A 23471-nucleotide genomic window follows, 5' to 3' on the forward strand; every position below is an offset into this window, starting at 1 on the left:
TAGGTATAAAAAATACCTTGACTTAACAACAAGATTTACTATATGTTAAAATTATCATGAAAGTGAAAGCTTAATACTAACAGTTTAAAAGTTCTGTATTCATTATAGTAAGGTTAAGCTTTGGCTCCCAAATTGCTAAAATGAATTTGAACAAAAGACTGTTCATATTTGCCACAGTAAATATTTGTTTTCTACTTAAAATAGATTACTCATACTGAACTGACGTTTTTCTGCCAATAAAAAATAAAACTAAAATAAAAATAAAGTAAGGTTTAATTTTATGTTTTCTCATTATGTGTTATTTTAACTAACCTGACTGGATAAAATAAATGCATTTTAGGCTTCTAAAATCTGGGGCTCTGCTTTTCTTTTTTCCTTGCTTTTACAAATGAACGAATCCAGCATTAAAGTTGGAGAAATTATAAAACATCAAGTAATTATAAAATTCTGTCAAAATAATTAAGCAGAAATTTGTGAATAACAATTTTCTTCTTTAAAATGGAAAGGAGCTACTTTACAATGTGGTTAAGATGTTGCATATCTCTGTTTTTTTCCCTGCAGATGTTACTAACCATGCCTGTTTAAATATATATTATTACAGTTACTATCTAATTTTATATACTTAGAACCCATTTCTTAGAACATACAGTTTCCACTGATACTGAGGTTAGTTCCACTTCACTGAATTATATTAGGCTTGACAATGCCTATAGGCTTTATGAATGCTCTCTGTGCTGCTTTGAGTAAACTATGATTTCATCATTATATTTTTATGACCAGTTTTTAAACAAGGAAATAAAAAATATTTAAGGTTCAAGAATAGTCTACCATTATTGCAAATCTTTCATTATACATTAATATGTTCATTTACTTAAAATTTTCAGGTCCCAAAAAAGGACAACCTAATTCATTGTACATTTATCTACCACATTTACTTAGCTGTTGAAGTATGTTGAATTGTGTCCCCCAGAAAGATATGTCCATGACCAAATCCACAAACCTCTGAATGATACCTTATTGAAAAAAAGGGTCTTTGCAGATGTAAGGGGGAGGACCTTCAAGACAGCAGAGGAGTAAGGCATGGAGATCACCTTCCTCCCCACAAATCATCTACATCAAAAATACATCTACATGTGAAACGACTCATACAGAAAACCTATAGAATGCGGGCAGAAGACCTCAGACTTCCCAAAAGGCAAGACTCCCCACGTACATGGCCATGTAGCTAACAGGGTCTTGGTGCTCCGGCTGGGTGTCAGGCCTGAGCCTATGAGGTGAGAGAGCCGAGTTCAGGACACCAGACCACAAGAGACTTCCCGGCCCCACGTAATATCAATCGGTGAGAGGTCTCCCAGAGATCTCCATCTCAACGTTAAGACCCAGCTCCACTCAACGAACAGCAAGCTCCAGTGCTGGACATCCCATGCCAAACAACTAGCAAGACAGGAACACAATGCCACCCATTAGCACAGAGGCTGCCTAAAATCATAATAAGTTCACAGACACCCCAAAACAAACCACCAGACATGGTCCTGCCCACCAGGAAGACAAGATCCAGCCTCATCCACCAGAACACAAGCAGCAGTCCCCTCCACCAGGAAGCCTACACAACCCACTGAACCAACCTCACCCACTGGGGGCAGACACCAAAAACAATGGGAACTACGAACATGGAGCCTGTGAAAAGGAGACCCCAAACACAGTAAGATAAGCAAAATGAGAAGACAGAGAAACACACAACAGATGCAGGAGCAAGGTAAAAACTCATCAGACCAAACAAATGAAGAGGAAATAAGCAGTCTACCTGAAAAATAATTCAGAGTAATGATAGTAAAGATGACCCAAGACCTTGGAAATAGAATGGAGAAAATACAAGAAACGTTCAACAAGGACCTAGAAGAACTAAAGAGCAAACAAACAATGATGAACAACACAATAAATGAAATTAAAAATTCTCTAGAAAGAATCAATAGCAGAATAACTGAGGTAGAAGAATGGATAAGTGAACTGGAAGATAAAATAGTGGAATTAACTACTGTAGAGCAGAATAAAGAAAAAAGAATGAAAAGAATTGAGGAGAGTCTCAGAGATCTCTGGGACAACACCAACATTCGAAGGCACCAACATTCGAACTATAGGGGTCCCAGAAGAAGAGAAAAAAAAAAAAAGGGACTGAGAAAATATGTGAAGAGATTATAGTTGGAAACTTCCACAATAAGGGAAAGAAAATAGTCAAGTCCTGGAAGTGCAGAGAGTCCCATACAGGTTAAATCCAAGGAGAAAAACGTCAAGACACATATTAATCAAACTATCAAAAATTAAATACAAAGAAAATATATTAAAAGCAGCAAGGGAAAAGCAACAAATAACATACAAGGGAATTTCCATAAGGTTAACAGCTGATTGTTCAGCAGAAACTCTGCAAGCCAGAAGGGAGTGGCTGGACATACTGAAAGTGATGAAAGGGAAAACCTGCAATCAAGATTACTCTAACCAGCAAGGATCTCATTCAGATTCGATGGAGAAATTAAAACCTTTACAGACAAGCAAAAGCTAAGAGAATTCAGCACCACAAAACCAGCTTTACAACAAATGCTAAAGGAACTTTTCTAGGCAGGAAACACAACAGAAGGAAAAGACCTCCAACAACAAACCAAAACAGTTAAGAAAATGATAATAGGAGTATACATATTGATACTTACCTTAAATGTAAGTGGATTAAATGCTCCAACCAAAAGACATAGACTGGTTGAATGGATACAAAAACAAGACCCATATATATGCTGTCTACAAGAGACCCACTTCAGACCTAAGAACACATACAGACTGAAAGTGAGGGGACGGAAAAAGATATTCCATGCAAATGGAAATCAAAAGAAAGCTGGAGTAGCAATACTCATATCAGACAAAATAGACTTTAAAATAAAGACTATTAGAAGAGACAAAGAAGGACACTACATAATGACCAAGGGATCAATCCATGAAGAAGATATAACTATTGTAAATATTTATGCACCCAACACAGGAGCACCTCAATACATAAAGCAAATGTTATCAGCCATAAAAGGGGAGTTTGATACTAACAAAATAACAGTAGGGGACTTTAACACTGCACTTTCACCAGTGGACAGATCAACCAAAATGAAAATAAATAAGGAAACACAAGATTTAAATGACACATTAAACAAGATGGACTTAATTGATATTTATAGGACATTCCATCCAAAAACAATAGAATACAATTTCTTCTCAAGTGGTCATGGAACATTCTCCAGGATAGATCATATCTTGGGTCACAAATCAAGCCTTGGTAAATTTAAGAAAATCGAAATCATATCAAGCATCTTTTCCGACCACAATGCTATGAGACTAGATATCAATTACAGGAAAAACTCTGTAAAAAATACAAAAATATGGAGGCTAAACAATTTGCTACTAAATAACCAAGAGATCACTGAAAAAATCAAAGAGGAAATCAAAAAATACCTGGAAACAAATGACAATGAAAACCCAACAACCAAAAACCTACAGGATGAAGCAAAAGCAGTTCTAAGAGGGAATTTTATAGCAATACAATCCTACCTCAAGAAACAAGAAAAATCTCAAATAAACAACCTAACCTTACACTTAAAACAATTAGAAAAAGAAGAAGAAAAAACCCCCAAAGTTAACAGAAGGAAAGAAATCATCAAGATCAGATCAGAAATAAATGAAAATGAAATGAAGGAAACAATAACAAAGATCAGTAAAACTAAAAGCTGGTTCTTTGAGAAGATAAACAAAAGTGATAAACCACTAGCCAGACTCATCAAGAAATAAAGGGAAAAGACTCAAATCAAGAGAATTAGATATGAAAAAGGAGAAGTAACAACTGACCCTGCAGAAATACAAAGGATCATGAGGGATTACTACAAGCAACTATATGCCAATAAAATGGACAACCTAAAAGAAATGGACAACCTAGAAGAAATGGACAAATTCTTAGAAAAGGACAACCTCCTGAGACTGAACCAGGAAGAAATAGAAAATATAAACAGACCAATAACAAGCAATGAAATTGAAACTGTGATTAAAAATATTCCAACAAACAAAAGCCCACGACCAGATGGTACCACAGGCGAATTCTATCAAACATTTAGAGAAGAGTTAACACCTATCCTTCTCAAACTCTACCAAAATAGAGCAGAGGGAGGAACACTCCCCAACTCATTCTACAAGGCCACCATCACCCTGATACCAAAACCAGACAAAGATGTCACAAAAAAGGAAAACTACAGGCCAATATCACTGATGAACACAGATGCAAAAATCCTCAGCAAAATACTAGCAAACAGAATCCAATAGCACATTAAACGGATCATACACCATGTTCAAGTGAGGTTTATCCCAGGAATGCAAGGATTCTTCAGTATACGCAAATCAATCAATGTGATACACCATATTAACAAATTGAAGGAGAAAAACCATATGATAAACTTAATAGGTGCAGAAAAAGCTTTTGACAAGATTCAACAACCATTTATGATAAAAACTCTCCAAAGAGTAGGCATAGAGGGAACATTCCTCAACATAATAAAGGCTATATATGACAAACCCACAGCCAACATCATTGTCAATGGTGAAAATTTGAAAGCATTTCCACTAAGATCAGGAGCAAGACAAGGTTGCCCACTCTCACCACTGTTATTCAACATAGTTCTGGAAGTTTTAGTCACAGCAATCAGAGAAAAAAGAGAAATAAAAGGAATCCAAATTGGAAAAGAAGAAGTAAAACTGTCACTGTTTGCAGATGACATCATACTATATATAGAGCATCCTAAAAATGCCACCAGAAAACTACTAGAGCTAATCAATGAATTTGGTAAAGTTGCAGGATACAAAATTAATGCACAGAAATCTCTTGCATTTCTATACACGAATGATAAAAAAATCTGAAAGAAAAATTAAGGAAACACTCCCATTTACCATTGCAGCAAAAAGAATGAAATACCTAGGAATAAAACTACCTAAGTAGAGAAAAGACCTGTATTCAGAATACTATGAGATGCTGATGAAAGAAATTAGAGATGATACAAACAGATGGAGAGATATATCATGTTCTTGGATTGGAAGAATCAACATTGTGAAAATGACTATACTACCTAAAGCATTCTACAGATTCAATGCAATCCCTATCAAACTACTACTGGCATTTTTTCACAGAACTAGAACAAAATATTCACAATTTGTATGGAAATAAAAAGACCTCGAATAGCCAAAGCAATCTTGAGAAAGAAAAATGGAGCTGGAGGAATCAGGCTCCCTGACTTCAGACTATACTACAAAGCTACAGTAATCAAGACAGTATGGTACTGGCACAAAAACAGAAATATAGATCAATGGAACAGGATAGAAAGCCCAGAGATAAACCCATGCACGTATGGTCACCTTAACTGTGATAAAGGAGGCAAGAGTATACAATGGAGAAAAGACAGCCTCTTCAATAAGTGGTGCTGGGGAAACTGGACAGCTATATGTAAAAGAATGAAATTAGATCACTCCCTAACACTATATACAAAAATAAACTCAAAATGGGCCTAAATGTAAGGCCAGACACCACCAAACTCTTAGAGGAAAACCTAGGCAGAACACTCTATGACATGAATCACAGCAAGATCCTTTTTGACCCACCTCCTAGAGAAATGGAAATGAAAACAAAAATAAACAAATGGGACCTAACGAAACTTAAAAGCTATTGCACAACAAAGGAAACCGTAAACAAGATGCAAAGACAACCCTCAGAATGGGAGAAAATGTTTGCAAATGAAGCAACAGACAAAGGATTAATCTCCAAAATATACAAGCAGCTAGTGAACCTTAATATCAAAAAAAGAAACACCCCAGTCCAAAAATGGGCAGAAGACCTAAACAGACATTTCTCCAAAGAAGATATACAGATTGCCAACAAACACATGAAAGGATGCTCAACATCACTAATCATTAGAGAAATGCAAATCAAAACTGCAATGAGATATCACCTCACATTGGTCAGAATGGCCATAATCAAAAAATCTACAAGCAATAAATGCTTGTAGAGGGTGTGGAGAAAAGGGAACCCTCTTACACTGTTGGTGGGAATGTAAATTGGTACAGCCACTATGGAGAACAGTACAGAGGTTCCTTCAAAAACTAGAAATAGAACTACCATACGACCCAGTAATCCCACTACTGGGCATATACCCTGAGAAAAACATAATTCAAAAAGAGACATGTACCACAATGTTCACTGCAGCACTATCTACAATAGCCAGGACACGGAAGCAACCTAAGTGTCCACCAACAGCTTAATGGATAAAGAAGATGTGGCACATATACACAATGGAATATTACTCAGCCATAAAAAGAAATGAAATTGAATTATTTGTAGTGAGGTGGATGGACCTAGAGTCTGTCATACAGAGTGAAGTAGGTCAGAAAGAGAAAAATACCATAGGCTAACAGATATATATGGAATCTAAAAGAAAAAAAAAGGTTCTGAAGAACCTAGCGGCAGGACAGGAATAAATATTGCAGACGTAGAGAACGGACTTGAGGACAGAGGGAGGGGGAAGGGTAAGTTGGGACAACGTAAGAGAGTGGTATTGACATATATACACTACCAAACGTAAAATAGATAGCTAGTGGGAAACAGCCACATAGCACAGGGAGATCAGCTCGGTGCTTTGTATCCACCTAGAGGGGTGGGATAGGGAGGGTGGGAGGGAGGGAGACACAAGAGGGTGGTGATATGGGGATATATGTATACGTAGAGATGATTCACTTTGTTATACAGCAGAAACTAACACAACAATGTTAAGCAATTGTACTGCAATAAAGATGCTAAAAAGAAGAAAAAAAAAAAGAAAGTTAAGGATCTTCAGATGAGATCATCCTGTATTACCTGGGTGGGTCTAAAATCCAATGACAAGCATCCTTATAAGAGACAGAAGAGGAGAAGCCACAGACAGAAGAGTAAAAGATGATGTCAATATGGAGGAAGTGATTGAAGTGATGTGGCCACAACCATAGAAGCCAAGGAATGCTAACGGCCACTATGAACTAGATTAGGCAAGGGAGGATTATCTGCTAGAGCACGGCCTTCATGACTCTTTGGTTTCAGACCTTCCTCTGAGCTCCAGAACCGCAAGAGAATAACTATGTGTTGTTTTAAGCCAACGAGTTTATGGTAATTTTTTATGGGAACTTTGGAAAACTAATACAGCTATAGTCAAAATGATTAAGGAATGATATAAATCAAGAAATGTGACTGACATAACTGTAATTTACACAAATCCAAGAGGATATAGTAGCTGCATATGGGTACTATCACACAGCTTACATATTTTTTATATTTGAAAAGCACTGTGTTCATTTAATTTCTTTTTGTCTTATGATCCTAAGGAGTGATGATAATTTTAATGATATGTATCTATTAGGCACAATACAGATATTGATCCCTGACTCCATCTTCAGCATTGCTGGGAATACAATAGAAGGATGAATCATAGTCAGGAGTGAGTCCCCAGTCCAGGTGGAGAAGCAATTCCAATGCATTTCCAGTACATAATAAAGGAACTCAAATCCCTTTAACAATAGAAACTTTTGTCTCCCCAACCTCTATTCTATTACTTCTTTCATACTCACAGAAACATGGTTTATTTAAAAGGTAGTAGTGAAGATCCTGTGATCTCAGAGAATGGACTCCTTCCCCAGTCATGCTAATCTCAGTTACCTGCCACAAAGAACATTCCTAACAGATACACAAGTTGAGATTTGGGAAAAGAGACATCAGTGTGGGTTACAGCAGACGGAAGATGTAGGACATGCGATGACTGAAAAGATAGGTTTTGGAGATATAAAAGGGAAAAAAGTATGCCCTAGACAGGCAAACATGAATTAAAGCTTTGAAGTGAGAATGAGCACAGCATGTACGACTTGGAATAACAGAAACTGTTTGTCTCCTAGGGAGAAGAAACATGGGTGTGATGGGTCATAAAAGCCAGGCACAGGTTTCATGGAGTGAAATGAAAGAATATCTTTAAGAGGTCAGCTTTCATTGGTTTCCTCATTTTCAGAATAAGAATAAAATTAGAGGGAAGCAATAGTTTTGTCTCTCTATCTCCCACCACCCCCCAAACTGTCAAGGAGCACAGAAGTTGAATGATATAAACACAGGATACTGAAAAAAACCCCACAGTCTGAAAACTCAAGTTACTTAAAAATATGCTAATCTCCCTCTTCTGTAGCTCTATGAATCTCGAAAGTTAGACAGCTTGCTTGAGCATTCTGCCTATAAGTATCAGATTAAGGAATGGCATATCATAAGAAACTCAACATGGATCAGAATTCTCAGTGGTTTCTTCATGATATTATAAATAAAACTTACTGCAAAACAATGTGTTTAGATAGGTAAAGATGATGAAGGTTAAAATTCTGGGGGATAAATTCCCTATTTATTCACTTCCTGATCATTCTTATTTTATCTTTGTTTATATTCATGGCTTAGTACCTGCACAATTCTTCCCACACATTTTTAAATACTAAGTTATGGAATGAAATAGATTTCAGGGGGCCTCAGTCTCAGGTATCACAATGTCTTTCAAACAACATCTAAAGCCTTGGCACAAACTATTAGCTGATGTGAACAGTGGTTTTTATTTCTTGTTTTTATTTTTGAGAACTGGATTGTTCACACTTTTTCAAGAGCCTCTAGTAAGTTTTCAAAAACAATCAACAATATTGTAACATATTATTTAAATTAGGTAATAAATACTGGATATTTTCTCATTTATATTTATGTTTAGAAAAGCAGAAAATTAGATGCAAAATATAGAACATATCTCTAAATCTTGGTGAATTCTAGCAGTTGAAGATCTGTATTGGATAAATAATTAGAAACAAAAAGGTGTATCCCAAGAATACTATACCCAGGTACATTTTATTTTATTTTATTTTATTTTTAAATGTATTATTCAAAGACTTAAAAAGTCTACACAACGTTGAAAATAAAATTACCTGAAAATCTCTGTGAGCTTATTAATGAGACATTCATTGATAAAAATTCAATAAGGAGGAAGTTATTGTACCAAAAAATTGCAGGCCCTTTTTTACTCTACTTGGAGTCCAAACCCAGGAAGCCAGTGGCCTTGCCCACATGCTTTCTGCTGCCTCCTTGACCTAAGCCCACCCACTCTTCTACCCGTGCTCAGCACTAGATAGTGGTTGTTGCCAGGTTTGAAGCTTTTAAAGTCACTGCTGCAGGTTCCATTCAGTAATTCCTAACAATGGCTAAATTACTGACATTGTTAGGACACCACACTCAAAGAAGTACTAAACAAAATGTATTTTATCCTACTGCAACCAAAACAGAAAAACAAAGATCAATGTAATGGCTTTTCACTGCCAAGGGATTTAAGTAATTTTAAAGCATCTTTAAGATTCTTATCAAATTATTAGTGCTATCCTTTTATTTATTTCTTAAATTGGGAAATATATCTATCACCCCCTCTCTCTTTATATCATCATAAAGGGAAGAACTATGTATGTTCTTGGGTTAAAAGTGCTTTAAAATCAGCATTAAATCAGTATGGCTGAATTTATTCATTAATTCAACCATACAACAAATGTTTATTAAGCATCTACCATGTACTGAACAATTGTTCTAGCAGCTAGGGATTCAGTGTTGAATAAAATAGACCAAAAAAACCCCATCCCTGGGGGAATTTACATTCACACTGGACAGAAAATAAGCTACATAAACTGGGCAGATTGTGCTAACATTAAAAAATAAAGCAGAGCAGGGGACCATGACAAGGTGGAGAAGGTGTGACCTTCTTAGAGACAAAAAGAAGGCCTTTCTGAGAAGGCATCTTTAGGTCAAGACATGAAGGATGTGTTGGAGGAGTCATGCAGATACTTGCAGGAGAAGCTGTCAGACAATGGACCTATGAGTGCAAAACCCTGCCCAAGACTGGGATGGGCTCAGGGTTTGTGTTTGTTGTATGAAAAGGAATGACAGGGTGGCTGTAGAGGAAATGCAGCCAGGGTGGTAATGAAGGGTGCAAATTATATCCAGTTTCAATCCTAAATCTACTGCAGGGTTGATTGAGAGGTACTAAATTAGCCTTAAGGCTGAAGAGTGATGGGATCTCATGGTCTTGTAGGAGAATTATCCTGGCCTCTCTGTTGAGAAGGACCTGCAGAGGGGTCAAGGGTACCAAGAAGAAGATCACTCAGAAGGTTACTGAATGATAAGCCAAGTGTGAGAAGATGGTGACTTCGACAAGGGTGATGGTATATGTGATGGCAAGAAGTGATTAGATTTTGGGTATATTTTATAAGAAGAGGCTAAAAGGGTCTGGTGAGAATGGGATGTAGTGGGTGTTATCAAAGTTGACCCTGAAGATCTGGACTGAGCCACTGAGATGGAGGAGACTGTAAGAGCAACTAGATTGAGGCAGAATGTTTTCTGAAAATGCAAATATTCAATATGGATGAAGGTAGTCAGAGGGATTTCCATTTCCTATTTTATTATTTTAAAATTGTCTACAAGGTCCATAAAATTACTATAGTAATCAGATTATCATTTAAAATAATAGGTAAAAATTTGCATGTTATCAGGTACAGCTTTATAATATATGCATGACAAAAAAACTTGAATAACTGTGCATTACTTTTACAAATGAAAGAAATATATGTTATTTAAAACTATTTATAAGTGAATAAAAGGCAGTTTGCTTCATTAGAATAAGTACAAGTTTCACCAAAGAAACTTGAAATTGAATCCTCCTTTTGTTGCTTGCTTATTATGTAACCTTGGGCATATTTCTTTATGCTGTAAAATTCAGTGTTCTCCTCTTTAAGTAGGAATCTATATATATAATTAGCTTCATTGCTTTATTGTGAAAATTAAATAAAAAAACTGCACCTAAAATGCTTAGCACATTGCCTGACAAATAATCATAATCAAAATAACAATAACAATAATATGGGAAACAACACTGATGATAATAGAAGTAAAAGAACAGCTTAGATTCCTTGTACTTATTATAGGATGGGCATGATGTGATAAATGCTTTAATGTATCATCATGCTTGATCCTTCCATCAAGCATTTAAGGTGGGCACTATTATTAATCCATTTTACAGATGATGAAAATGAAATTTGTAAAAGGAAAATACTGTACAGGTAGGAGACAGCTATTTATCTGAAGATAAAAACACCTAAAGGCATAGGTTCAGGACTTCGGGTACATGGGGTCTTATCCTACCCATCATGAACGGGAATGCTTAATGCCTTCCTTGAGTAAACAAATCCCTGGAATATTAAATTAATACTTCTCAGTGCTCTATCTGTAATAAACTTGAGGTGAAACTTGGGACAGCAAAAAAATTGACCCAGACAATTTGAGATGGCCTTAAAGATGAATCCATCCAATGCAAGGAGTACTAGAAATTAAATGAGGCTTGAAGTCTAAGTGTACACAGATAGTGGGGCAACATGCATTGTTATTAAACATTGCAAATTATGCTTGGTCTATTTTCCAGAAATAGGTTTGTTGAAAATTAAAATATTTTGTGTTTATATAATTTTTACTCACTTTCTGTGATGGTTAAATTTTATGTGTCAACTTGGCTAGACTGTGGTACCCAGTTGCTTGGTCAAATACTAGCCTAGATATTGCTGTGAAGGTATTTTGTCAATGTGATTAACATCTACAATCAGTTGACTTTAAGTAAAGCAGATTACCCTCCATAATAATATGGGTGGGCTTCATGCAATCAGTTGAAGGCCTTAAAAGCAAAACGTGAGGTTTCCCTGAGAAGAAAAAACTTTGCCTCAAGGCTGTAAACCAGAACTCCTGCCTGAGTTCAGCCAGCCTGCCCTATAGAATTCAGACTTGCCAGCCCCACAATCACATGAGCCAATTCCTTAATATAAATCTCTTTATTTTATATACATGTATAGCCTTTTGATTCTGCTCCTCCAGAGAACACTGACAGATATACTTTTCCTTTCCATGTATATACCTTTACTACTATTTTTAAGTTTATCTTAAATATGAATATTTCTTAAATATGAAATAAGAAAAATACTATCTACATATTACAGAAATTTAAAAACCAACTACTTTTCTCACAATTCAATGTCACTATCAAATAATCTATCAATAAGGAAGTTTTGTTTTATTAAAAAAGAAGTAAGCAGTATTTGTTCTTTAACGAATGTCTTAGTGAACTGACCAAAGATAAATCTTTAGAGGCAATGATTTCTTCCCTATTCCACTGAGAATCTACAAATAATGACTTCTTTCTATTTTTTAGAGATTATAGCAATAAACTTTTTAGTTTTATATATTGGGTTTTAATATTTAAGCCTGCTTAGCATATACTTATGAACAAGAATATACTTGACAATATAATTAGAAACGTTGCTCCAGGCACTAGAGGGAAAATAGGCATGTCTATATAAAAAAGGGGAAAATTTGCAACAAATGTAAGGTGAACAAAAACAAGGATGTGAAGCTTTACTTTAGATCCCCAAGGAAATAAAGTTCTAAGATCAAAATGCACAAGTGTTACGCTCATTAGAGAATAATATGGTTAGATATCATTCCTTTTCAAAAGCATGAGTTGTAGAATAATTGAGCATAGTCTGCCATGCAGAATTAAATTCTATAAGAAAACAGGAAAGAGATCTAAAAGAATCTGTAGCATAATTAAGAAAATCACAAAATCCACCATAAACAGAAGTAATGTTTTTGTAGGACTAAGACTGAGTATTTCAAAAACAAGAGAGGGCTTCCCTGGTGGTGCAGTGGTTGAGAGTCCGCCTGCCGATGCAGGGGACACAGGTTCGTGCCCCGGTCCGGGAAGATCCCACATGCCGCGGAGCGGCTGGGCCTGTGAGCCATGGCCGCTGAGCCTGCATGTCCAAAGCCAGTGCTCCGCAACGGGAGAGGCCACAACAGTGAGAGGCCCGCGTACCGCAACAACAACAACAACAACAACAAAAACCAAGAGGAAAATATCTAATCACTGCATCCTGTGTTTAGCTGCACAGATGTATAACATATTTGTTTTAAACTATATATATAGTTTGTTTATAAAACTATGAATATATATATGTAATATAGCCTTAAAACTTTATTACTGCTAGTCAATGTTCTATTATATGTATAGATTATTAGTTCTTAGGTGTAGTTCCTCAGTGGCCAAACTGATCATTTAAAAGATTAAACATACTAAAAGATTTAGAAGGAGCTAGTAAAAATGATGAAGTTCTGCTGCGCTGAATCAACACTGTCTCCACCTCTGATGGGCATCACAGAGGTCACAAGAGCCTACTATAAACTATTGTATCCAGGCAGTAACCTGTATCATCACTACCAATTGGGATCTGATATTAATAGGCCAGAAATGCACTTTTACATTTAAGTAAATTATGAAATTTTAACTTTATAAACATGTGAAGAACAGTATGGCTTTTGCACTTTAGTGTTTTAACATAGCTGATTGCTAAAAAGATTTTTCTTTTACATTCATTTGAAAATTCCATTTTTCCTAATCATATTTTTTGTTATTATATGAGCTAACAGTATTAATAACTACTTTTATACAAATTCAAACTCAGTCTCTTTCTTTGATATTAAAAAATGACAAATGACAATTAGAGCAATTAGAAATCTCCCTTTAAGCAAGAGAAGAAAAAAAAAAAGAAAAAAAAATCAAGATTTGCTTCTGAGGTGGTATAAACAAAAAATAGTAAGTTGTGGTTTTATTAATTTTAGCCACTGATCTATTGTACAGCTACAGTATCTCAACTGTGTCGTTTTTGGACTGATTGATCCCATTCAGTAACATTTTCCATTTCTAGTCCTCTTTTAATTCTTATAATGATTTCATTAATTTGATGAATAAATGGTATTTATAGAGAGGTAAAATAATAGCTAATAAGACAAAAAAATAAAGAGGAATGAAGAAATTTATATGACAATAAGCCTAATTTGATAGACCTTATAGTTAATAAATTAAATTTTATAAGGATTAGTTCATTTGTAGCAGTCAATTTTCTAATGTAAATGTCTTAATTTCTTAAAGAACACAGACAAAGGCATTGGTGTAATCAGTTTATCAAATCTCTCCTTATTATGAAATTTAACTAGAAGATAAATAGAAATTGGATTTGTGCAACATGGGAGAAGCAGCCACTGACTTAACTTTATTAAAGAGTGTTATTAAAAAATAAAGAGTGTTATTAAAGTTATAAACGGATCTGTGTCATACACCTACAGAGACACACACACACACACACACACACACACACACGCACACTCTCTTAATATTTGCAAATCTTTGTTTTTGAAGGTCTATTTTTTAGACCAGTGTCTGATGAATATAGTAGCACAGTTCTGAGACTATAAAAGGGAATAACTGATGTTGCAATATCCGAAGGAAATTTCAAAAGAAGGTTACCAAAATTATTTGAGCAACAGCAACATAATTGGGTTACATCTATCACCTCTAAACATGACTCATTTGGAGGTACGATATCTGTTATGGTTTCTTTAACAGAATGAATCTCATTAGTTTATAATTAGATCTTAGGATATAACCTAGTTTGAAGGAATTTCTTGTATAGTTCATAGATGTGTTTTTGTACTCAATGATAAGATGTTTAAATACCTGAACATAAGATTCAACTAAGATAAATAAGAAGAAGCTTCTGGTAGTTACAGAAACAGGTGTTGGGTGAAACTGCCCTAGTAACCCAGATACTACAAACATGTTGCTCTGGGCTAATGCATCCCATCAGAACATTCGAAGGTGAAAATAATTAACAAATGGATGCTCCATATTCAATAAGGGGATACATCTCCATGAGTAGAAACACAGATGTGACATATTATGCATCTCCTCTATAAATCAACACCAAAAAAGCAGTTACAAAGCACTTGCTTTTTGCATGGCAATTTAGAGGTTCAAATAAGGGAAATTACGTATATTTGAAAAAATGACTAAGGACAGAGTGAAGCATAAAAATATTGTAAACAGAAACGTATGGTAGCAGAGTAGAGGAATCACTTGTCTGTTTTAATGATGGCAGTTATAAAAATTCTAAATATAAGTCAAATCAAATATACTCTATTGTAAAGAGAAAAGCACAATCATTTTGCAGCATTATAACACAAGTAAAACACTATCTAATATCTCATTAATTTTCTCAGAGCTATATTGTCTCTTTCTAATTTTTTTTATACTATATGCTAGTCCAGACAGAAGCCTATTATTTTCTCTAAAAAATATTGTGGACAATGAGAATTTTTCATGATTACTGAATTATAATTAATCCAATTCTGTGTACCTCTGGGGTAAAAATAACTTAGATTTGCTATATAATATCCATACATTGCAAATATTTAATAAATAGTATCATTCAGTAGTATCCACTAGGCACCTGCACATTTAGATAAACCATGTATATATTTGTTTTTTAAAATATTAATTTTTAACTTATAATATTCATAACTTATAATGTTCATATATTAACAACTGGTGATCATGAGCCTGTGACTATCTGGCAGCAAGAAACACCCCCATTTACTTTATTCCTTCTACTGTTGAACTTTGAGGAGTAGCAGATCTATTAGAAATATCTGAATTATTTAAGTTAAAGAAACTGAAGTATTATTAGAAGTTACAGTCCAATTATGCCATGAAGCTGAAGGAAGAATGTGAAACTGATAAAGATATCACGTGGGGACATATGAAAGTTTAATTCAGGTACAATTTCTGTGGCAAACAGATGATTGCATTTCACTGATAATTTAAACAGAATGGAGAAATAACAGAAAGAAAGATAAATTAAAGAAGGATCAAAAAGATAAATTAAAGGAGTCTGAGTTTGGGAAAGATCATTCTAGATAAATTGTTGATGGAAGGAAATGAAAGTAAAAACAGAGACTATCAACAATATATTAAATATATTTTGGGTAATAGTTTAAAATAAAAGATATATTTTGATAAATATTACTGAAAAAGACACACAAACAGAATAATAAATATTTAATTGAGAAAAATAGTTGCTGAAAAAATTGGGGGCAAGAAGTACCAAAAAAACGCTAAAACAAAATCACAATCCAGTTTCCACAATTATTCATATTCCTTATGAAATCAAGCCTTTATAAATCTCATAATACCTTGTCAAAAGTTTTAATACAACTACACAATAATACTTTTTATTATACATTTTGATAAAATTAACGGAAGAACATTTGGCTCCCATTGGCAGTTTTATATAAAAGGAATGTCTGCTTTTTCTAAATGCAAATTTTCTTAATGTTAATGTAATCTGTATGTGAAACTATTTAGTTAAAATATTACTTAATACGTTTGCTCTACTCTAATCATCTATGCTAAAATCACAACAAAAACATCTGGTCATATATGAAAACAAAACTATTTTAGAAACATAATTTAAACTCTATGATGTTCAGATCACTCTAGAGTCAAATAAATATTTGGGGAAAAATGTTCAGTTGCATTTACAAAAGAGTTTCTTAATAAGCAGAGAAATTATTAAAATAATTTTAAAATAAGAAAATTACACCAAGAAATAGTTATATGTATTACTTACATTAAATTAAAATTAATCTTCATCATGCAAAAATAATAATTCTTTTGCAAAGTCACCAAAACTGCTTGGCAGGCAACATAGCTAGGAATGAGGTGTAAGAATATTAGAGGAATGAAACTGCTCTAGAAAAGCATAGGCTCACAAGGCCTGGTACTTACACCAAGAGAAAATTCAACTAAGGCTGAGAAAGACAGAGTCTCTGAGCAACGCTGTCAACACTAAAGCCTCAAGTCAGGGCAAAAAGAAGTCAGAAACTAGGCAGAGGAAACTCATAACAACACATAAGTCTGCTACTGAGTCATGTGATTAGGTTGTTCCTAAAAATAGGCTACATAATACTGACTAGAGTAGGAGAAAATTATAGGGAGTTCTTATCATCCAAATCAGGTTATAAACTATCTAACAATATTATGAAAATGAAACATTAACTGAGAGTTTATCTTCTGTGATTCTATTTCAAGGCAGTGATAATGAGTATAATGCAATATGGCACCCTTGGAGTTTACCAAAGATATTTGTAAGATGTCTATTTCATTTTCTTCCATTGAATTTTTGATGTTTTGAACCACTTTTACAGGGAAAAATCCCTGCCCAGTTCTAGAACGTAGCAATCAAGAAGTCTCCTACCAATTGAAATAAGTTAGGTCTATGAATTGAAAAGACCCTATTCTGTATCTGAGTTCCAATAACTGGGCTACATTCCCCATTTCCTATACAATCAAGCCCCATTTTTGTCCATTAGCTTCAGTAACCTGAGATGGAGGGCTTTATCCCTTTTTGCTGATGTTGCTAGTCTGCTAGCCTGGGCCTTTAATTATTTGCTAACCAGATTGGCTGTGGTGCCTGCTTTCTCCTTATAAATGTGCCTGGTCTTTGACCCATCCCACTGTCCTAGAACCAAGTTGAAAATACCATGCCTTCTCTACCATTTGCATTCCTCACAGTATTTAGTTCAGACCTGAGCCTGTTCTTGATCAATGCTGATTAGATGGATGAGAAGCACAGTCATGATGCCAAGTTTCAGTATCATTAAGTTATAACTGCAAAATTTATTTTCTTAACGAAAGTGAATATTTGAGGCAACAACATGATTTTTATCCTTAAACTTAAATGAATATCATATTCAATGTCAGTCGCATTTGATAATGCAGTATTCTACCATAGTCATATTTCTGAAAGTATGTTTTATCATTTTCCTCTTTTTTTTTTTTTGTGGTATGCGGGCCTCTCACTGTTGTGGCCTCTCCCGTTGCAGAGCACAGGCTCTGGACGCACACGCTCAGCGGCCATGGCTCACGGGTCCAGTCGCTCCACGGCATGTGGGATCTTCCCGGACTGGGGCGCGAACCCGTGTCCCCTGCATCGGCAGGCGGATTCCCAACCACTGCGACACCAGGGAAGCCTATCATTTTCCTCTTTTTAATTTCAGTCTCCTCATTTTATTATTTTTCTGCATTTTAACATTTTAGTTTTTTTTCTCCCCATTTATTACTTATTGGCATTTTTCTCAATGTTTTAATTTTCCCAATTTCCTTATTCTGTAATAGTGATGTGATTTTTTTGTGTTATGATTTCCTCTGTGACAGTTCATTTTCAATTATTTTCTCTTTTTATTTAAAATGCATAACGAACATCATTTAGTCTGGGACTGCATAATGGGTTCAAGAAATAAAGTAAATAAATAAAACTGTGCCAGTTTTGTGGTTGAAACCTGAACAAATACATTTCAAATGGTCTATATTATTAAGGGCATTAAAATAAATAGGAATAATCTTTACAGCATAGGAACTTTACCTGCTGAAGTTGGCTCTTCATCTGATGCTATGATAGAGGAAAAGAGATGAGGTGGGAACAAAGAGAGGGAGTGAGATGAGAGGGAAGGAGTGAGGTGAGAGGGAGAGAGAGATGGGGCAGAGAGAGAGAAAGAGAAATTGAGATTGAACATAAATATATTTCACATTTCTAAATAATGACTAAAAGTCTCTGACTTGAAATTCTGTATATACATTAGATATTTTTCATTAGATAATGACAGATAAATGGATAGTACTTACATTAAATTAACATTTAAAAACTCTCATACTTTAAAATAAGCAAGCATTAGAAAAGACCATTTGGTTGTCTGAATTTGAATTTTCTGTCCTTTTGCAAACAAGGTTGAACTTTTTTAGCTTGAGTGGAAATTATTATAATTATTATAAATAATATTGTTTAAAATATAAATTGTATATAACATAAATACCCCAACCATCCACTTTGTGGGAATTTTCTATTAGCAAAGAGGAATTAAAAGGTATTGTTGACAGTCAAAAATTCTGTTCCATGAGTTAGAAATTATAAAAAGGTAGGAATTATTAAACCTTAGAGTGACTCAGAATCACTATGAGTGTTGGTTAAACACAAAGATTCTCTCTCTCTCTCTCTCTCCCCATCACATACACACACAAACACACTCAACTCATGTGTACCACAAACTTCAAGATTCAGTAGTGGTGATTCTGTGTTGAAGCCACGGGAACCTGCATTTTAAAGGTTGACCCCAAGCACACATGGATAAGCATGGATATTACAAAAGGAGAGGTCACATTACAAGAACATAACTTTATGCTAAAGCAGTGGTCATAACCCCGCATCTATACAAGAATTGCCAAACTCTGGGCCCACCTCAAACCAGCTGAGTCAGAGTCTCTCTCAATGGTACTAACTTGTAGCCAGGGTTGAGACACGACTAAGTAATCAATATAATGTAACATGAACTATAATTCAAAGTGTGAATCATTTTGATTCCTTCTTTAAAAGGGGACATTTTTGAGAGCAGCACAACTCCAAGGGTAATAATCTGCTGCGTGTATGTGGAGGACGGAGCATCGTGTTGCAAAAGTGAAATAGCATCACAATTTTGCCTAGAATGCATGTCTTCATCTTTATACTAACAGACATGCTCTGTGAGAAGATATTTCTGCTCTGTGCACAATTGCAGCTTTATCAGAATATTACTGTTGAATTATATTACTCTAGCCAGTACTACTTCATTTGATTCATGAAGTTTTAAAATAAAAATTTACTCAGCTGAATTGCTTATAAAGGAGTTTTGTTTCCAGGTGATTTGTTCCTCAAGGTATCACTGTGTAACTAGGGAGCAGTCTCCACTATTTTCCATTAGGGTTACATCTGCACAGAGTACACATTAGACAAGCTTACTTTGTGTCCCGACAGTATTTTCCTCTCACACTGTTTGGCTTGTCTCCTTGGCACCAAAAAAAAAAGAAAAAGAAAAAAATAGAGCAAACACACTTGGCATGCATGGTGTGGAGAACATAAATATTTAAAAGCTGTTTGCTGCTTTATCATGTCCAAAGTACTTCACAACATGTTCAAAGAAGAAAACTGTTGGTAGCTTCCAGGAACTCCCTTTTAGGAAAATACCACAGGGGCTTGTAGAAGTGCTGACTTAGATGGGTCATTGCTGGTAAAAGTCTGGAGATTCAAAAGGAACAAGAATAAAAAAGCTTACACGTATAGCTGGTCACTTTGTGTATGTGAACTGAATTTATAAAGCAACTGATGAGATGAAATATACTCTTATTTGATAGATGAAGATACAGAGATTCAGGGTGACTGAACAATTTGTCTAAGGTCAGTTTGAATTCAAGCTCATGTGACTTTAAAACCAAACTCTTTCCACTGTGCCTTACTGTATCACTAATTCAGTATCCACTAAAAGAGAAAAGGAAATGGGAGAAAGGATCATGGAGTAAGGACTGGCTAGATTTCAGATAATGTTTCTTGGATTTAGACTAAGAGAAAAAACAAAAACAAAAACAAAAACAAAAACAAAAGCTGGATGTAAGGGCTACAGGAGAAATCCCTTTAAGAAATGAAGTGGTCCCTTGGAAACATCTTCAAGTCCCTTACAATCCAGGAATAGACATAGGCAGGAGAGGGACTGACTAGGAGGTTAAACAAAACATACCAAGCCTGTGATGCCTAAGAAAGAAATATCACAAAGGCTAAGATTTTATTCCTCCATTATATATGGATAAGCAAGAAATTTTAGGAAAGGACTAGCAAGCACAGAAGTAAAGACAATTCTAAACTTACAGGAGTCATAGCAATTAGACAGTCTTAAAGCCAAAGCTCCTGGGGTGTACTACCCTACACTTGAGCCTATAATACCTGAAAGCACGTTTGTAACAAATTATCAATATTAGAGGGACTTCCCTGGTGGTCCAGTGGTAAAGAATCTGCCTTCCAATGCAGGGGATGCAGTTTCAATCCCCGGTCAGAGAACTAAGATCCCACATGCCGGTGGGGGGGGCAACTAGCCCGTGCACCACAACTACTGAGCCTACATGCCTCAACTAGAGAGCCCGCATGTTGCAAACTACAGAGCCCATGCGCTCTGGAGCCTGTGTACCACAACTAGAGAGAGAAAAACCTGCACGCCACAACTAAGAGCCCTTGCGCCGCAACAGAAAGATCTTGCATGCTGCAATAAAGACCTGATGCAGCCAAAAATAGATAAATAAAATAAATAAATATTTAAAACAAACAAAAGAACAATATTAGAATCAGCAGTTACACAAGTCTGCACAGAACTGTATTTCTTTGAAACATCTCCATAGTGGTGGTTCCTCATAACTTGCAGATGTAACTATATTCATACTACTAAACATATTCATACTATTAACCAATATACATACTATTAAAATACACACACGTATTCACAAAGGCACGTTCAGGGTTAGGATTGGTATTAATTCACCATTTCAGTTATCGCTGGCAAAGATGGCTTTGTAAGCTAACTGCATTACCAAACAAAGCATCATGAACTATGAACAGGTGGCAGCAAGAGCCCCAGAAGTACAAATAAACTTCAAAGTGGACATTAGTGGTCTATTTCGTGACATTTAAGTGAAATTAAGGATCATAGAAGTAATTTCATGATACCTAAATGATTCCTTACTCTTCCTATTTGCTTCTTGGAATTCATGAATCAGCAAATAAACACACACACACACACACACACACACACACACACACACACACGTATGTGTCACGTGCAAGTTCCTCTAATCCTGGAAATTAAAAAGACATGCACCAAAAGAAATAAAAGCAAACTAACAACTCTTTATTGTTCTGCCTGGTGACAATGTAGACGAATGTACTGAAATTACGGTGATGGTAGGAAAAGAGAGAGTGAAAGTATATATCTAATATACAGAATTTAACTCAGTGTGGTCCTCTTATTGCCCATAACAGAATCACCTGGGATTTTGTTAAAATGCCACAGATCTAATGAATTTGAATTCTGGGTGTTAGCCCAGGTTTTTGCATTTTTAAAAAGCTCAGCAGGTAACTGTTATGAACACTAACTATTGAGAATTATGGCTCTATCCATAAAAAGTTTATTGCAGAGCCATGGGTCCAATTGTTGGAACTGCAGCAGTAAATTAGCAGGCTTGTAGAAAACCCTTTGCAGTGTACTCTGTGGTTGTTTCACTGACTTTCAATGCTCTTTCTCTTTAACATCTTCAGGTTTGGGTATCTACATTGATGCCTTGGGGGAAGATGACTCTTGCTTTGGATTTAGAGAGAGAGTCTGTATCTCAGAACTAAGTAAATCTTTTCCCTTTTCCTGGCCACAGTTATTGGTCTAGGTAGGTATATGATCCAACTGGAGACAATAATGTGTAAGGACAGGTTTGTAGGTGTTTGGGTGAGGAGAGCTCTTGGAAAGACACTTTCTTCTGCGGAAGTATCTGCAAATAACCATCTCTCTCACTTCTTTAGGTAAGGACCAGGAAGTCTGTGGCCCTAGAAGCAAATTGGTAGACATCTTGCAACCATGATGGGAGCGAGCTTTAGAAAGAAGCCAATTCTCAAAGACTGAGTAGATAAACAAAACGAAATTAGATTACTGATGATATTATTGAGCCACTGAATCATATCGTGACCTTACTCTAGACTTCTAGCTCTGAGGAAAAATACTTGCAGTTTATTATTTATCTAGTTTTAGTTGAGCTTTCTCTTATTTGCAACTAATGACATTCAACTGCAATGGTAACCAGTTTTGTTGTTCCCGTTTAAAATATATTAGAACGCCTGAGAAATTAATCATCTCTGAGGCAGGCGAGACCGGAAATACATACAGTCTAGGACGGTGCTTTGAGGGCAGCTGCACTTTCAGCAAATTTTTATTTTAATTTTTCCACAGAGTTTGCCACCACATTTTGATACAATAAACCTATTCCTCTGATTCTGAAGTTGGTCACAATTTTTTCAGGACAGTCTGGCAGTGTACATGTTCATGAACTGGGTTGGTGCTTAACCGAAGGAGAAGAAGGCATCCTACAGATTTTCCTTCCCTTCCCTCTTTCCTCCCTCCCTCACCTTTCTCCTTTGCTCACAGGATCAACTGTCAAGTACAATAACTACACAAACCCAGTGAGTTTTGTATTACCCTGATATACATGTGCTAGCAAAACACACACATACTTCTTCATTGAACAGGCTCTAGTCTCTTCACGTGGTCTCAACAATTTTGTTATCTCCTGGGTTTTTTTTTTTTTTTGTCTTATCCTTGGGTGTTTTAAGGAAACTTTCACACCTTGGAAATTCTATCCATTTAAAGCAATTCTATACCCAGCCCAGCATTGATCACCATCAAATAGGAAAAGCTCATTATGAAATACATAAAATACATTTCTTAGCACATGATAATCTATTTTACATAGAGATGTTAGTTCATATTGACTTATGGATCATTTTGTTTGCTATACTATAAATCTAGTTAATTATGCACAAATATGCTTTGC

General features: G+C 35.4%; 1 protein-coding gene across 2 annotated transcripts in view; it reads right to left on the minus strand.

Moving 5' to 3' along the window:
• Positions 1-23471, minus strand: part of EDIL3 (EGF like and discoidin domains 3) — a 411746-nt gene that overhangs the window by 236419 nt on the left and 151856 nt on the right. The window contains exon 3 of one of the 2 annotated variants that reach the window (XM_024734368.1): positions 18448-18474. The exons of the other annotated variant lie outside the window; for it this stretch is intronic. Within the exon in view, the coding sequence (XP_024590136.1) occupies positions 18448-18474 (27 nt within the window). The remainder of the gene's footprint in view (positions 1-18447; positions 18475-23471) is intronic. 2 annotated transcript variants of the gene reach the window in all.

This window comes from Neophocaena asiaeorientalis, unplaced genomic scaffold (genome assembly GCF_003031525.2).
Source record: "Neophocaena asiaeorientalis asiaeorientalis breed wild unplaced genomic scaffold, Neophocaena_asiaeorientalis_V1.1 scaffold184, whole genome shotgun sequence".
NCBI classification, from domain to species: domain Eukaryota; kingdom Metazoa; phylum Chordata; class Mammalia; order Artiodactyla; family Phocoenidae; genus Neophocaena; species Neophocaena asiaeorientalis.